Source organism: Canis lupus, chromosome 2 (assembly GCF_011100685.1).
Source record: "Canis lupus familiaris isolate Mischka breed German Shepherd chromosome 2, alternate assembly UU_Cfam_GSD_1.0, whole genome shotgun sequence".
Taxonomy (NCBI): Eukaryota; Metazoa; Chordata; class Mammalia; order Carnivora; family Canidae; genus Canis; species Canis lupus.
In genome coordinates this window covers 58,235,072-58,249,533 of record NC_049223.1, presented here as the reverse complement: position 1 = coordinate 58,249,533, position 14,462 = coordinate 58,235,072, and the positions used below count along the sequence as shown (strand labels likewise).

Sequence of the window (14,462 nt, the reverse complement as noted above, 5' to 3'; positions counted from 1 at the left end):
GCTCCACGCTCACCCTCCCCTTCTGCCCCCTCACCACGCCGCTACGCTATCTAATAAACATATATATATTTTATAAAGAGCATGCTAAATGGTTCTTTCTATCTGGCAAGTTTGGGAAATTTTCAATTAAACTGTTAAAAAGAAAACAGGCCCCAAATGGAATCACTTATGCTAAGCCCGCATCATCACCAAACCAAAACTAATACCTAACCTACCTGCAGTTTCAACCGTCTCCAGGAATGTACTCTTAAGGGGTCAGTCTGGAATCCTCTGCTCAGTATTAGTAAGGTATTCTGCCTAACGGACCTCGTCTGTCCCCCAAAGGACGGTGACCTTGCCCGAAATAATCCTCTTCTCCCCTTTAGGACTTCCTTGTCTCACCAGCCCCCCCCCTCCCCCCCCGCTTTTTTAAAAAACCTTTCTTCTCGTGGAGCTCTTTGGAGCTTCTCTCTACTGGGGACGCTGCCCGATCCATGAATCGTTCAACCTGGCTAAATTACTGATATTCACAGCAACTCCACACTTTGTTGGTTCTGGCAAGTCACTGGCTCTAAATTACAACCCGGGGGGTCAGGTTCCCCCAGTATCTGAGACGAGGCGTGAGGCGCAAGGTCACGGCGGCTGGGCATCCGCAAGGCGGGTCCCCGCCCCCAGCCCCGGTCCCCGGCCGCGGCTCAAGGCCCTGCGCGCCCGGCGCCGGCAGCGCGGGAGACAGGCAGCCGGGAAGGGCCCGCACAGGCAGGGCCGGCCGGTGCCGCACACCGACTTCTCCCGGCAAAAGCCCGTCGTGCGCCCCAGGAACGCGGGGGACAGGGCTGGGAACTGCAAACAGGAGGCTCTAGGGACAAAGGTGGGCCGGAAGGGGACGGTGGGGCAGGCCGGGCTCCCGGGCCTCACACAGCGCTCACCTGCCTCCCGGGCTCGCTCCCGGCCTCTCCGCGGCCGCCGGCTTCGCACCTCGCGGCTCTCGCGAGAAGAGGAGGCTGCGGGAGCGCCGGCAGGGCGGAAGTGGCCTGGCCGACCTCCTGGGTCTGTCCGCCGCGTCGCCGTCGGCTGCGTGCCCGCTTTCAAGATGGCGGCGGCAGCGGCGGCCTTGTCCGGCGCCCTCGGCCGGGCGGGCTGGAGGCTCCTGCAGCTACGGTGCCTGCCCGGTGAGGGGGCGGCCGAGCGGGGGAGCGGGGAGGAGGAGTGTGGGGGCACGAAGCGGACGGGGCAGGGTGCGGGGCGGAAGAGGCCGTCGTGGCGGCCGGCCAGCAAGGTGACGTGAAGGGCATCGGCGTGGAGCAGCCGGCGTCCTGGGCTCGATTTCTGTCTGCCCCCATCCTCGAGCCGTGAAGGGCAAAGAGTAGCGGAGCAGGGCTTGTCACCCCCATTTAGCGGAGTTAACGGAGGCCCGGAGAGGGCTGTGGGTGCCCAGGGTCACGCAGCGGGGCAGTTGCAGACGGGAGGGCTCGCACCCAGCCTTGGAATAACTCCATTGCCGAGTCCCCGCGCAGGGCCCCAGGCGACGGAGGTGGAAGCGGCCGCAGGGAGCTCCTAGTTCATGGTTTCCTAAGTCAGTCGTTTCTTCACCGCTTCAAGAATTCTCTGATACCGTACCACCTTTTCCACAACACAATCCGAGTTTTCGTTTGTACATCCGAGTTCTTAAAACTATAGATGTTTGCTTTACAAGAGGTTACTGTATACTGCTACTCTTAAGTGGAAAACCAGCGTCCCCTTCTATGAGTAGAATGAACACACTGACGCATTAACTTAAATGCATAAGTAATGAAATAATAAATAATTTCCTGTATTCCATAAGAAATCATGCGACCTTCAGTGGTTCCACACTGATGCTTTGGGACCTCTCCCATCCTTTTCAAAGTTTTAGGAGTATTTTGTTACATTTTTTTTTTTATAAATACTAAAATATTGATGTTTTTACAGTACTGTTCTAAGTTTTTTATTTGTTTTTAAGATATTACCCGTTTATGAGAGAGAGAGAGTGAGTGAGCATAATCAGGGGCACAGGGAGAAGCAGGGAGCCTCACCAGGGCTGGATCCCAGGACTGTTAGATCATGACCAGAAGTGAAGGCAGACACTCCACTGACTGAGCCACCCAGGCACCCCCTATTAGGCGTCTCTTAAAATCATTGTTTCCTGGGTTAGTTGGTAGATTTTTTTTAAAAATGAGTGTCCTTTTGTTGTTTTTATACAAAAGTCCAAATTAACTATGTTTAGTTAAAGTAATGCCTATGACCACTCCTATGACCAGAGCCACTCCTAGGTATTCACCCAAGAGAAATGAAAGCAGGGACGTTGAGTGTCTGCCTTTGGCTTAGGTTGTGATCCCGGAATCCCGGGATCGAGTTCCACATCAGGGTCTCTGCAGGGAGCCTGCTTCTCCCTCTCCCTGTGTCTCTGCCTCTCTTTCTGCCTCTCATGAATAAATAAAATATTTAAAGAGAGAGAGAGAGAGAAATCCAAACATGCGTCCATGGAAAGGTTTGTAGAAGTACATTGATAGTAACTATTCGTGATAGGTAAGGCTGAGAAAGCCCAGGTATTCATCAGCACAATCGTGTTTCTTGATGGAATACTACTCAGCAATAAAAAATAAGTTAATTTCCACAAAAATAGGAATCTGTCTAAAAAAGACTGCAAAAACAAGTTTTACACGAAAAGGATATACTATAGGAATCCATGTAGATGAAATTCTAGGACAGGTTAAACTAGGATGAAAACTTCTGAACAGTGTAAGTGGGGGATGACTGGGAAAGAGCATGAGGGAACTTTGGGGCTACAGTACACTCTAGCTAAGGGTTCAGGTTACACAAGTTTATACCTTTGTCAGATGTCAGAATTGGCACATTTAAGATTTGTGCATTTCATTGTATATAACTGTCACCTCAATAAAAGAACAGTAAATAAATGTGAAACTCTGGTTCATGGTATGCATGAATGCATGGTATGCCAGAATGTGTGGAGCTGAAGAATACTGAGGTCTGCAACAGATCCATCAAAAATAAGCTGGGTTAAAAGATTTTAAAAAGCTGGATTGATGAATGAAGAGTGTGGTAGATCTGTAGAATCTAGGTGGTGGATATACAGGTGTTCATGCCATAGTTCTTTCAACTTGTATGAGATTTTTTGTAATAGGGGCACCTGGGTGGCTCAGTCGGTTAAGCATCCAACTCCTGATCTCAGCTCAGGTCTTGATCTCAGGGTCGTGAGTTCAAGCCCTGTGCTGAGCTCTACACCCAGCATGGAGCCTACTTAAAAAATTTTTTGTAATAAAATGTTGGGAAAGGAAAAAAGTAGTACGAGCCCGTACTTTCCAAATCCCTTTCTCTAGTAAACGGGGGTGTTGCAGGTATTGCCAATGAGAAAACAGATTAGTGATCTGTATGAAGGTATAAACATTGTGGGAGTTAGTACTCACAGACTTTCTAATTTCTAGTCCAGTGCTCTTGCTATGATATAAATATGTAACATTTTCGCTTTCACTTTTTGATTGGGCTTCACAGCACCCCGGTTGAGCAAACAGATTATTACTCTTGATTTGCATATTTTAAAATCATGCTTGTTGGGGTGAAGTGGTTTGTCCTAACATAGTTAGCAAGTGATAGCAGCAGGCCCAGAAGCCAGGTCTTCTGTTACCTGGCTCCTGCTTTTGCCACCACATCATGTCGCAAGGTTGCCAATTTACCCCAAATTTTTGTCTGGGACCAACACTTGGATAAGTGGTTCTGGAGTAGACTCTTCCCCCATCTCTTGCACCATTCAAGGTTTCAAAGAGTCTTCTCTGGTAAGTGTCCCTGACTGACAGCCCAGTTTTTGTTTCAGTGTCCCGTTGCCAGTCAGCTGTGGTGTCACGTGCCTTCCATGCTTCCACTATGCAGCTAAAGTCTTCAGATGAGCAGAAACAACAGCCTTCCCAATCTTTTTCTCAGCAACAGTCCGAAACACATGAGGCAGAAGAACCCAATCCAGAATCTTCTCGTTCACCTCCCAGGTATGCACCAGAGCCCCAAGCCCATCTGTTTCTGGCCATTTTGCATGCTTGGGTATGTCTGGCCTTCCTCTCCTTCCTCTCTCCTCTTTATCCCCATTTTCACCTTCAATCATTTTCAGGGCCATCTGTGAACAGAACCTATGGTTTTTTTTTGTTTTTTTTTTTACCTATGAGTTTTTTTGAAAATTGTACCTGTCCACTCTAAAATAAACAATACAAAGAAGTTCAGAAAAATAAAGCAGAGATGACCAGAAATCACAAACCCAGAAATAACTAACATTTTCGTGAATATCCTTTTAGATGTTTTTCTAAGTATGTTACATGCATAAGTCTATATATAATTAGTGATTAATTATACCACCTATTAAACATGCTATTCCAGAAACTTTTTCACTCAATAGCACATTTTTAATGTTTTCTCATTCTATATGATTTTAATGGTTGCATAATATTCCAGTAAAGGGCAGTATTAAAATTTACTTAACCTATTTTTTATTGATGAATTTGTTTATTTATTTTTTAAAAATATTTTATTAAAAAAAAGATTTTATTTATTTATTCATGAAAGACAGAGAGAGAGGCAGAGACACAGGCAGAGGGAGAAGCAGGCTCCATGCAGGGAGCCCAATGTGGAACTTGATCCTGGGTCTCCAGGATCACGCCCTGGGCTGAAGGCAGCGCTAAACTGCTGAGCCACCTTATTGATGAATAGGGCTGCCCTATTGATGCCCTATTGATGAATTTATTAATTAATAGATTTCCTTCACTGCTATAAAAAATGATGTCATTATCTCTCAGCAGTGGGAGCACCTAATAAAAGGATGTGCAGATTTAACATTTTATTACATAAGTGGGGCCAAATTGCCCTCTCGGAAGGTGATAATATTTACATTTCCATTAGATATCTTTTCTTCTTAATTCTGCCACTGAGAAGTTCCTCTACCTCTGATATTAGGGTGTTCCTGTCATTTTTCTGGTCTCCTAATTAAAGTACTTTTCAATTCAATTCAGTAAATATGTTTTGAGGAACTACTTTGTGCCAGCCCTGTGAATACTAGAAGCATTGTCTCTGCTCACGGAGTTATCATTTAGCACAAATACAGATAAAGTGCGCTAAGGGCTATAAACAGAGAAATCCAGGGTACTGTGGGAGCATTTGCCTTCAAATGACATGGCCTCCTCACTCACTGGATCCCTCTCCCCATGACTATAGGAGAGGAGAAAGATAATATAATTTTTATTCTGTCACCATGGAAATATCAATACTGCCACAAAAGTAAATGTCTTCCCAGTGTGTGCTCAGAGAAAGCACAGAGTCTCTGGGTTCCGGTCAGGCACCTTTTGCCTGTCAGGCAGCAGTCAGTGAGTTGAGGTGTGTTGGGCTCCATCACCATTTCTCTGTTCTGTGTGGGTTTCAGGTACACAGATCAGGGCGGTGAGGAGGAAGAGGACCATGAGAGTGAGGAGCAGTTGCAGCACCGCATCCTGACCGCAGCCCTGGATTTCGTGCCTGCCCACGGGTGGACAGCAGAGGCAATTGCAGAAGGAGCCCAGGTATGTATAGGACAAGGTGGGCCAGCCTGACCAGGATTGGCCAGGAGGGAGTCACACCATCCAGAGCAGAGGGCCTCATGCTTTCTTCTGGCCCAACTTAGAGCCTCTCACTTCCATAGGATTTTGTGGGGGGAGGTTGTTTTTTCCTCAGAGTGAAATGGCTTTCTTTTAGTATGGAAAGATTATACCAGGGACTTGGTTCTCGTGAGATAGGTTCTAAAGGCAGCCCATTAGGCAGGCATTGCCGATGATCACAACTATCACATTTCATTGACTCTTAAGACAACAGTGCTTGAAGATGCACCATTTTATGCATCACTAAGAAAGAAAAAATGCTACCTAATAAATTAGGACACATTGTCAATTGCATAATTCACACTGATTGTTTAAATTGAAAAACTGGGGGGCCCCTAGGTGGCTCAGTCAAGTAAGCACCTGACTCTTGGTTTCAGCTTAGGTCATGGTCTTGGGGTTATGAGGTTGAACCCTGAGTTGGTCTCCCTGCTGTGCCAGAAGTCCACTTGAGATTCTCTCCCTCTCCCTTTGCTCCCTCCACCCACGCCCAAATAAATAAATCTTTAAAAATAATTTTAGGCCCCCGGCCCTGGGACGGCACGGCAGGACCGGCGCCCCGGGGTGGATGGGGGTGGTAAAAAAAATAATAATAAATAATAATAATAATAATAATTTTAAAATGTGGCACCTGGTTGGCTCAGTTGGTAGAGCACGTGACTCTTGATCTTAGAGCTGTGAATTTGAATCCCACACTGAGTGTCAAGATTATTTCAAAATAAAAATCTTAAGAAATAAAATGATAAAATGGGTGCATCTTAGAATTGATGAAATCTGGTGTTTGAAAACACTCAAGAAGGCACTACTTAGGAGACCAACACTTTATTTTTCTCAGGACTTTCCTTCTGTGTTGGAATAGATGGCTGCTTTAGATTAACCCTAGGCTCATATTGAGGCCACAGTGTACAGAATTAAGCATAGCTGGATACTGTCCTGCGAGAGCTCTGTGAGAACAAAGAGCATTCACTTCTGCCATCCTAAGCTTGCAGGAGAAATAGGATGGAAGGTTGAGCATGTTTAAACACTAGCCAGAAGAATGCAGAAACAAGGGTGAGGTACAAGTACAAGAGAAAGTGGCAAAATCAAAAGTCCAAAACCCCTTGAAGGCAAGAATTAGAAGATCAAGAACACAAGTGGGAGGACAGGTCTTAGATGTATTAGGGATGATGGAGAAGACAGCTGCAGGTTTAGTTTCTAGAATATTAAGGGAGTTCCTGGGGGATAGCTCCTGTTCTCTGTGAAGTAGGTGTGGCTGTCTCATGAATCTTAAGTTAGGAGAGAGTAGGAGGAGACAAAGGTTTGAGGGTGGCACAGAATGTTGGAAAGAATCATTGTAGGAAGTGGTAGAACAAGTAGAGGACAGAAATGTAGCAGGATGTTGGGAGAACTCTTACACAGAATTCTGTGGGAAACTGGTCTTTTTCACTCTGTCTTTATTCATAGTGGTTACATAATTCCCATTGTATTTACTTGACTTCAACTGATAAACATTTGGGTTGTTCCCATTATTTAGTATTCTAAACCAATTTATACAACATTATAAGTGCATTTGGAGAAGTGGAGTTGCTATTTTGGGGAGCGTTTCAGTCAGGGGACAGAAACCACACCAGTTATTCAGATAGAGAGAATTTAATACAAAGAATGGTGAGGTAGGTGTAAAGTTGGTAACCAGCTCACTGACAGCATAAAAAGAACCCTCTAGGATGTTAGGGAGGCTGCCGCCCCGGAAAGTGGCTCCCATCTCCAGGGCTAGAGGGACAGAGGGAAAAAGTGGACTTGTTAAAATGAGAAGCTTGAAGGATAGCCCCTTTGGAGGCCAAACTCAAACCTCTGAGGAGGAGATGCTACTCAGCTGGCACTGCTGTCTCTTAAGTTCAGAGAGAGGGTCCCTTGGGCTGGCACCCAACCTCTGGGGGCAGGGAGGAAGGTGGTGGCTTGCTGGAACCAGTTCTGCAGGTGCTGAGAAAGGTACAGTCCAGGCTCAGCTACAGCCACAGAGGGGAAGTGCTGCTGCCCTGGTGAAGAAGGTGGTGAAGCGCGGCTGGGGAGATGCCCACAGGAGCCTCTAGCAGACGGGACCATATGCAGTCTTCCTCCTCCTCCAGCCTTCGGCTCTCCCTCCAACCACCCACTTGGCAGAGCCTAACATGGAGCTGGGATTGTGGCTTGTGGAGCTGCAGCCCCCACGTCATGAAGCTGAGGCGAGGAGGGCAACTTTGGGGCTGACAGTAATTCATCACCTGGTCCAAAGAGTATACGTGTATTTGTGTGTGTGTGTGTGTGTGTGTGTGTGTGTGTGTGTGTGTATTTAAATATTTGTTTATTTAAGTAATCTCTACACTCAACATGGGCTTAAATTCACAGCCCCGGGGATGCCTGGGTGGCTCAGGGGTTGAGCATCTGCCTTTGGCTCAGGGTGTGATCCTGTGGTCCCAGGATTGAGTCCCACATAGGGCTCCCTGCATGGAGCCTGCTTCTCCCTCTGCCTCTGTGTCTGTCATGAATAAAATCTTAAAAAGAAAAATTCACAACCCCAATTTCAAGAGTTGCACACTCTGCCCACTGAGACAGTCAGGCAAGCAAATGTGTATATTTTTGAGGGTCTTGTTGCCTACATAGTAGAAGCAGCATAGCCCAGTGGTGAAGAGCTCTGAGCAGTGTTCCCTCATCTAAAAAGCTGGAATTGCCACAAGGTCACAGTGAGATCATGTGAGTCCTGTGCTTAGCAGAGTGCCTGGCACAGTTAAGCATACAGTCCCTGTTGGTATTGATGCACTGCAAATCTGCTGTGAATCCTGCCAGATTGCTCTCTGTAGAGACTGTGGACTTCCACCAAGACAGAGGCACTTTCCCACTCCCAGCAGTGGGGATTAGAGTTTGTAAGTTTTTTGTTCCTTCTCTGCCCTTTGTCCCTGGTGCTGTTGGGGTTCTGCCTCTAGGAGATGCTCAATGATTGCCATATATCGGGAATAGTAAAGGATTTTCATGGCTTTGTTCACTTCTTAACTCATTAAGAAAAATGGTTGGTTGGTTGGTTTATATAGCAACTGAGAGGCTTAATTTCCAGGAGATTTAGGTTAAGTCAATTGGTGAGGAAGAGCTGATTGCTCTACCCAGCCCCTCTTTTATATCATGTAGGACTGTAGGATATGAGTGTCAGAGCTCAATTCAAACTGGCTCAAGCAGGAAAGAGAACGTTTGGGCTCATTTAATAACAGAAAAGTTTGGAAGTAGCTCCAGCACAGTGTTCTTAGATTGTGCTGCTGGGAATCGTGTCTCCATCTTCTCTGCTTTGCTTTCCTTTCTGTGAGCTTCATTCTCAGCAGGGATTTCCCAGGCAGGACTAAAAAGGGTTCAGGAGCCCCAGTAAAGAGAGAGCCCTTCTTTTCCAGCAGCACTGGTGGGATTCCAGAGGCAGCCTCTTAGGGCCTGGACCTGGTCATGTGCACATCCCTGCGCTAGTCACTGGGAACTCCAGTTATCCAAGCCTGGATCTCACACTCTCCAATACACCAAGGGGCTTGATGAGTATGGAGGGTCAGCCTCACCCAAATCACATGGACCAGGAATGAAGAGTAGGGATACCCCATTAAAAATCAAGCTGCTGTAACTGGAAAAAGAGGCACTAGTGAGGAACAGGCAGCACAGGTCTACTACATTTGTCTACCAATTTCTTGTTTTCTGTCTCCTTTTGTAGTCTCTGGGTCTGTCCAGTGCAGCAGCCAGCATGTTTGGGAATGATGGCAGTGAACTGATACTGCATTTTGTGACCCAGTGCAATGCTCGACTCACTCGTGTGCTTGAAGAGGAGCAGAAGCTGGTCCAGCTGGGCCAGGCAGAGTAAGTCCTATGGTATTATTGCTCAGGGTGGCAACTAAGGATCAGGTGGGGCTGAGGCCCCACCAGCTGCCCCGGGAGGTCAGTCCAAGCAGAGCCAAAAGAGAGGAGCATTGAGCAGCCCTGCTGCTTTGATGGGCCCGGAAAGCTGCCTGTCTCTGACAGGCCAACATCAGGAGCTGGTGGGACCCTCCTCCCTAGAGCCAAGTAAGCATGGGCACTGAGCCCATGCCTTTGACACAGAGACACACTGTTTTCTTTTCCCTCTTCCAGGAAGAGGAAGACAGACCAGTTCCTGAGGGATGCAGTGGAAACCAGACTGAGAATGCTGATCCCGTACATTGAGCACTGGCCCCGGGTACAGAGTCCTTATCTAGGCCCCAGGGCAACAATGTATTCACGTTCTTAGTTCTCAGCACTTAGCACTCAGAGGACCTTGCACATTCTTCAGAAGTTAACTCACTAATCTGCACAGACCTGGGGATTCTGGGATTCTCAGTGCACTAGAGCTGGGGAGTGCCATAGGAAGTAACTGAGCCATCTGGGGCTCAGTGCCTAGAAATGTGAGTGGTCTGAGTACTGGGTCACATCTGTGTTGGGACCTAGTAGCCCGAGTGTGCCACTAGGTCTTTGGTGAGGAGGAATCCATGAAGGAGATTAGAAAATGAGAAGGTTTTATTGGCCTTCAACATTAACAAGCCTGATATGTTCTGGATGGCAGAGGAGTGGGAGGTCTTTGCCACTTGTCAGTGGGATGCTTGAGAGTTGGAGTATTCGTTCTGAGGGCTTTTTTTATCCCCTTTTCTGAAACTTCCTCTTTTTTATTGCAAAGCACGTCACAGTTTGGGCCATTCTCTTAGTTAAGAAAATGGAGTCAGAGCACATCAGGAACGAGAGGACATGGGCACCTGGGTGGCTCAGTGGTTGAGCATCTGCCTTTGGCTCAGGTCGTGATCCTGGGATCGATTCCCACATCGGGCTCCTGTGGGAAGCCTGCTTCTCCCTCTGCCTATGTCTCTGCTTCTCTCTGTCTCTCATGAATAAATAAAACCTTTTTTAAAAAAAAGAAAAACAAGGAATTAGAGCACAGCAGAGACCATCTCATGTTCTCCACCCAGCTGGTATACCACTGAGCATGTAGTATCAGCCAGTCAGGCTGCATGTGGAGGGAGTACACTGAGGGCTAAGCCCCACTGCCTGCCTGTGCTGGCCACACTTGATTTTCAGACCTCTGGCCTTGACTCATTCCACCTTGCAGTTAAAGCAGTGGAAGTACGTGTATTGGGCCCTGGCTGCCTTCTGATTCAGCACGTTTTCTTCAGGGCTCCTTTACTAAGAGAAAATTTCCCAGCCAATCCAGGGCCTCTGATCAGCTTCCAAAGGCCACAGCCAATGGATTTTTGAGTTGGTAAAGTGACAAAACCTTGTCCTCTCAGGAGTCGATGTTTGCTAAGGCAGCATCCCTGGGTTGTGCCATTGCTTGCATGAATAAAGAATTTTTAGTTTCATGTACCAGAAACCAACTTGAGTTAAGCAAAACACCAGGGAGGAATTTATTGTGAGGCCTTGGGGGGGCATTGAAGGCAGGAAAGCTGCTGGGCCCTGGGAATGGCCTGGGATTTGGACCTAAAAACCACCCCTGACCCTCCTATCTCTACTACTTCCTCCTTGTTTCTGAACAAAGTGCCCTGCCCCATCCTTGCTCTCAGTACTGTCAGAAAGACCAGGCTAGACCCTCCGGCTGCCTGCCTTCCCAAGTCTACATGCTGGGGTTGGAGAAGCTGAGTGGGCCAGCCCAGGGTAGGATCTGTCCCTGACTCCTATCAGCTATAGCCAGGGCTGTTAGCTGCCAGAAGCTCACAGCAGTCAGGTGGGGATGGTAGATGTCAGCAGGAGACTTGGGCAGGCCCTCTTATTCCATGGAGGGGTGAGGCACCATCCACCTTGTGTGCTATTTTTCTGTCATTCTCTCCTCAGGCCCTCAGCATCCTCATGCTCCCTCACAATATCCCATCCAGCCTAAGCCTGATCACCAGTATGGTGGATGACATGTGGCATTATGCTGGGGACCAGTCCACTGACGTGAGTGCTTTCTGCAAATCTAAAGGGTACCAGGAAAGGCTTGGGTTAAACATTTCTTTAGGAAGTTTGTGAAAGTTCTTTGATCACAGTTCCCTTTGGGGGGCCTGCAGTGCCATTCCCATCTTGGAAAGGAGAGGCTAGGCATGGGGAAGGTCCCTCGAGAAGCCATAGTGGGAGCCAGGTCTTCACTCAAGGGCTAGCAATCTGGCCACAAACCAGGAGTTTTTCCCTTTGACCTCTAGTGGTGATGCAAGCCTTAGAGGGCCAGGGGACTGGGGTGCTATTTTATAAGCATTTTCCCCTTGGTCTCCTAAGATTCAAATTCTGCAGTGGTCTTTCTCAGTGTGTCTTTCATTAGACTGATTTTAAAAAGGTTAGGTGGGGGGGCGTCGCCTGGATGGCTCAGTTGGTTAGGTGTCCCACTCTTGATTTCACCTTGGGTCTTGATCTCAGGGTCGTGAGTTGAGTTCTGTGCTGGGCATGAAGCCTACTTAAAGAATGCCATGGAGCCACCCATTGCTTTGAAAAGGAAACTCCCTCCCCCCAGCCCACTTTGGCCTGCTTTGCCAAGAGATCAGTAAGCCTTTAAACAGGCACGAGCGAATAATCTGACTTGTTAATGCTATCGTATTTCTGGTAGGAAATTTAAAAATAAAAGTATACCTTCATAAAATAAATTAATATGTGATGGTACTTGAAATCCAGGCTGAGGAGCAAAGAGATGCTCCTGCCACAGTTTTAACAAAGGACTTTAATAAGCTCCTCTCGTGTGGGAATACACCACCACCAGAGTTCGTGAGAAAATGAAATTAGAAAGCTGAGAAATTAAAGGAATAAAACATGAAGCAGCTGAGCTAGTGCTCCAAAGAGCAGTTTGCTGGGCCAGCCCGAAGTGGTGGAGGTGTTCTGTTCTGTCCATGGTCCTGTGTCAGCCCTCATGTGACTGATGAGCACACCACAGTGTGGTCATAACTGGCTAACCATAGAGCCTCTCCAGCATTTAGGTGACCTCAGACTTAGTCTTTTCACCAGCAGTTTCAAAGTGGACTGGATATAGCAAAATCACCTGGGATGCTTATCAGACATCCAGATTCCTTGCACCTACTTCAGACCCCGGGCTCTAAACTCTTAAGAGGTTAGGCCCAGGAGCTTGCATTTTAATCTCCCAGGTAATTTTGATGTCCAGCAAGTTTGAGAACAGTAATATTATCCAGGGGGAAACAAAGGTACCTTTGGGGGAAAAGAAGAGATCAGGAGAGAGCCCGTGTGTGCCGCTGGTTTGGGATACAGTCCACAGCAGTAGTGGTGACTCACCTTCCTGGCTGGGTTCCTTTGCAGTTTAACTGGTACACCCGCCGAGCCGTGCTGGCTGGCATCTACAACACGACAGAGCTGGTGATGATGCAGGACTCGTCCCCAGACTTCGAGGACACTTGGCGCTTCCTGGAAAACCGGATTAATGACGCAATGAACATGGGCCACACTGCCAAGCAGGTAGTTGGGGCTGGCCCTTTGGGAAGCCTCCTCACTAGGCACACCACCCTCCTTAGGCCATGGCTACTCACTTGTCTGTTCTCTTGCACTACTTTGGCCTCAAAGGACAGTCCTGAGGGCCAGTCCTGGGAGTTGGCCTGGCTCTTCCTCATACCAGCCCTTCCCTGAGAGCCACACTTGGGCCATTTTTGGTTCTGTTCATAGGCTTTTCCTCCAGTCCGCAGGGTCCTCATGAGCCCCTCCTGATTTGTCCTACCTGTTTCACCTTTGAGCTTGTGTTGGGGTCTTAAGAGAACCTGACCTTGACTCTTCTAGGTAAAGTCCACTGGAGAGGCACTGGTGCAAGGACTTATGGGTGCAGCAGTGACGGTGAGTACTGCTTTGCTCAGGCCTGCCCTCCTGTTCCACTCCTGCCCTGTAATCCTTAGAACATGCGTCAAAACCAGAAAGCTACTAATAACACTGGCAGTGGTTCACCCCCAGTCTCTGATCCTGAATTCCCTACCTCTTCTGCGCACCCCCCCGCCCCCACCTCGTTAAAAAACATCGCTGGCACCTGGGTCCCTGGTGTGTCAGATGTGTGGGTCTTAGCTGTGCCTGCCACCTTGAAAATCCCAATCTTTCCCATTGGAGTCTTAGGGACAGGACAAGGCCTCATCATTGTTTTCTTCCCTGTATCAGCTCAAGAATCTGACAGGTCTAAACCAGCGCCGGTGAGCAGGACAGCGTGTGAGCTAGAGTGCCCAGAAGAAAAGCTACAGATATATTGAAAGGGCTTTGAAAACTATGAAGTGCCGTCCGTGGAACAGGGTGTTAATGGGAAAACACTGAAGGACTCCTTAGTCACTCTGACAGCCACCTGGAAACCACAGAGCACTTGATACAGCTACAGCTGTAGCCTATAATCAGGCTACTTCTTTAGTTCCAAGTGCTAGGCCAAGCCTCCTGATGCTTCTCTTCATTGCAGCTGGGTGACTGAAAAATGAGGCTCTCTTCCAAGCATTCGAGCCACAGAAACCCAGCACATCTGTATCATGATCTCACGGATACTTTGATCATGTCTTAACCTTCCTAGAGTGTTCTCTGGGGCTCCCAAATCGGAGTCAGGGTGTGAAGCCATTACAAATGGCAGCCCATCCCTGGCACGGCACGGGCTTGTGCACACAGGTGTTCCTCACACCCCCTCTCCTCTTTGGCGTCCTGAGATGCTGCACCTGGGAACCCCTTAAAAAGCTGCCTCACCTGAGACCAGTGCCTCCGGGCAGTGGTACTCAGCCTGGCTAGAGGCGGGAACCCAGGCCCGTTGTGTTACACCAGTATGTGTGGCAGGGTTATTAGTGAACTTAAGAGTCTGTAAAAATAGTAATAAATATGTTGGAAGCAGGTTTGTGTTGGCAGTTAGTTTCCATCTGGGCCCCAGCAGGG

At 48.0% G+C, this 14,462-nt stretch overlaps 2 protein-coding genes and 1 long non-coding RNA gene across 4 annotated transcripts in view; 1 reads left to right on the top strand and 2 right to left on the bottom strand.

Moving 5' to 3' along the window:
* Positions 1-1,064, bottom strand: part of CIAPIN1 (cytokine induced apoptosis inhibitor 1) — a 15,213-nt gene extending 14,149 nt beyond the window's left edge. Inside the window, exon 1 of one of the 2 annotated variants that reach the window (XM_038530964.1) lies at positions 909-1,064. The gene's annotated coding sequence lies outside the window, so the exon portion shown is untranslated. Of the gene's footprint in view, positions 1-215; positions 363-908 lie in introns of those variants that run through there. The other variant, XM_038530965.1, reaches the window with a different exon arrangement.
* On the top strand, positions 442-14,422 carry COQ9 (coenzyme Q9). The gene is made up of 9 exons (XM_038530963.1): positions 442-1,151; positions 3,830-3,998; positions 5,417-5,552; positions 9,322-9,464; positions 9,735-9,819; positions 11,439-11,543; positions 12,882-13,037; positions 13,353-13,406; positions 13,719-14,422. Exons 1-9 carry the CDS (start codon positions 1,073-1,075, stop codon positions 13,752-13,754), a joined length of 963 nt encoding a protein of 320 aa, XP_038386891.1. The 5' UTR covers positions 442-1,072; the 3' UTR covers positions 13,755-14,422.
* LOC111092734 lies at positions 10,119-13,871 on the bottom strand. Its single transcript, XR_005355715.1, has 2 exons — positions 12,858-13,871; positions 10,119-10,512 (listed from the first exon to the last, which is right to left on the bottom strand). It is a non-coding gene; the product is annotated as an uncharacterized LOC111092734 (long non-coding RNA).
* Positions 14,423-14,462: the final 40 nt, after the last annotated feature.

Coding starts and splice junctions, on each gene's coding strand:
- COQ9 (XM_038530963.1), top strand. CDS start 1,073: ATGGCGGCGGCAGCGGCGGCCTTGTCCGGCGCCCTCGGCCGGGCGGGC. Junction 1,152..3,829: donor GCAGCTACGGTGCCTGCCCG/GTGAGGGGGCGG, acceptor TTTTTGTTTCAG/TGTCCCGTTGCCAGTCAGCT. Junction 3,999..5,416: donor TCTTCTCGTTCACCTCCCAG/GTATGCACCAGA, acceptor TGTGGGTTTCAG/GTACACAGATCAGGGCGGTG.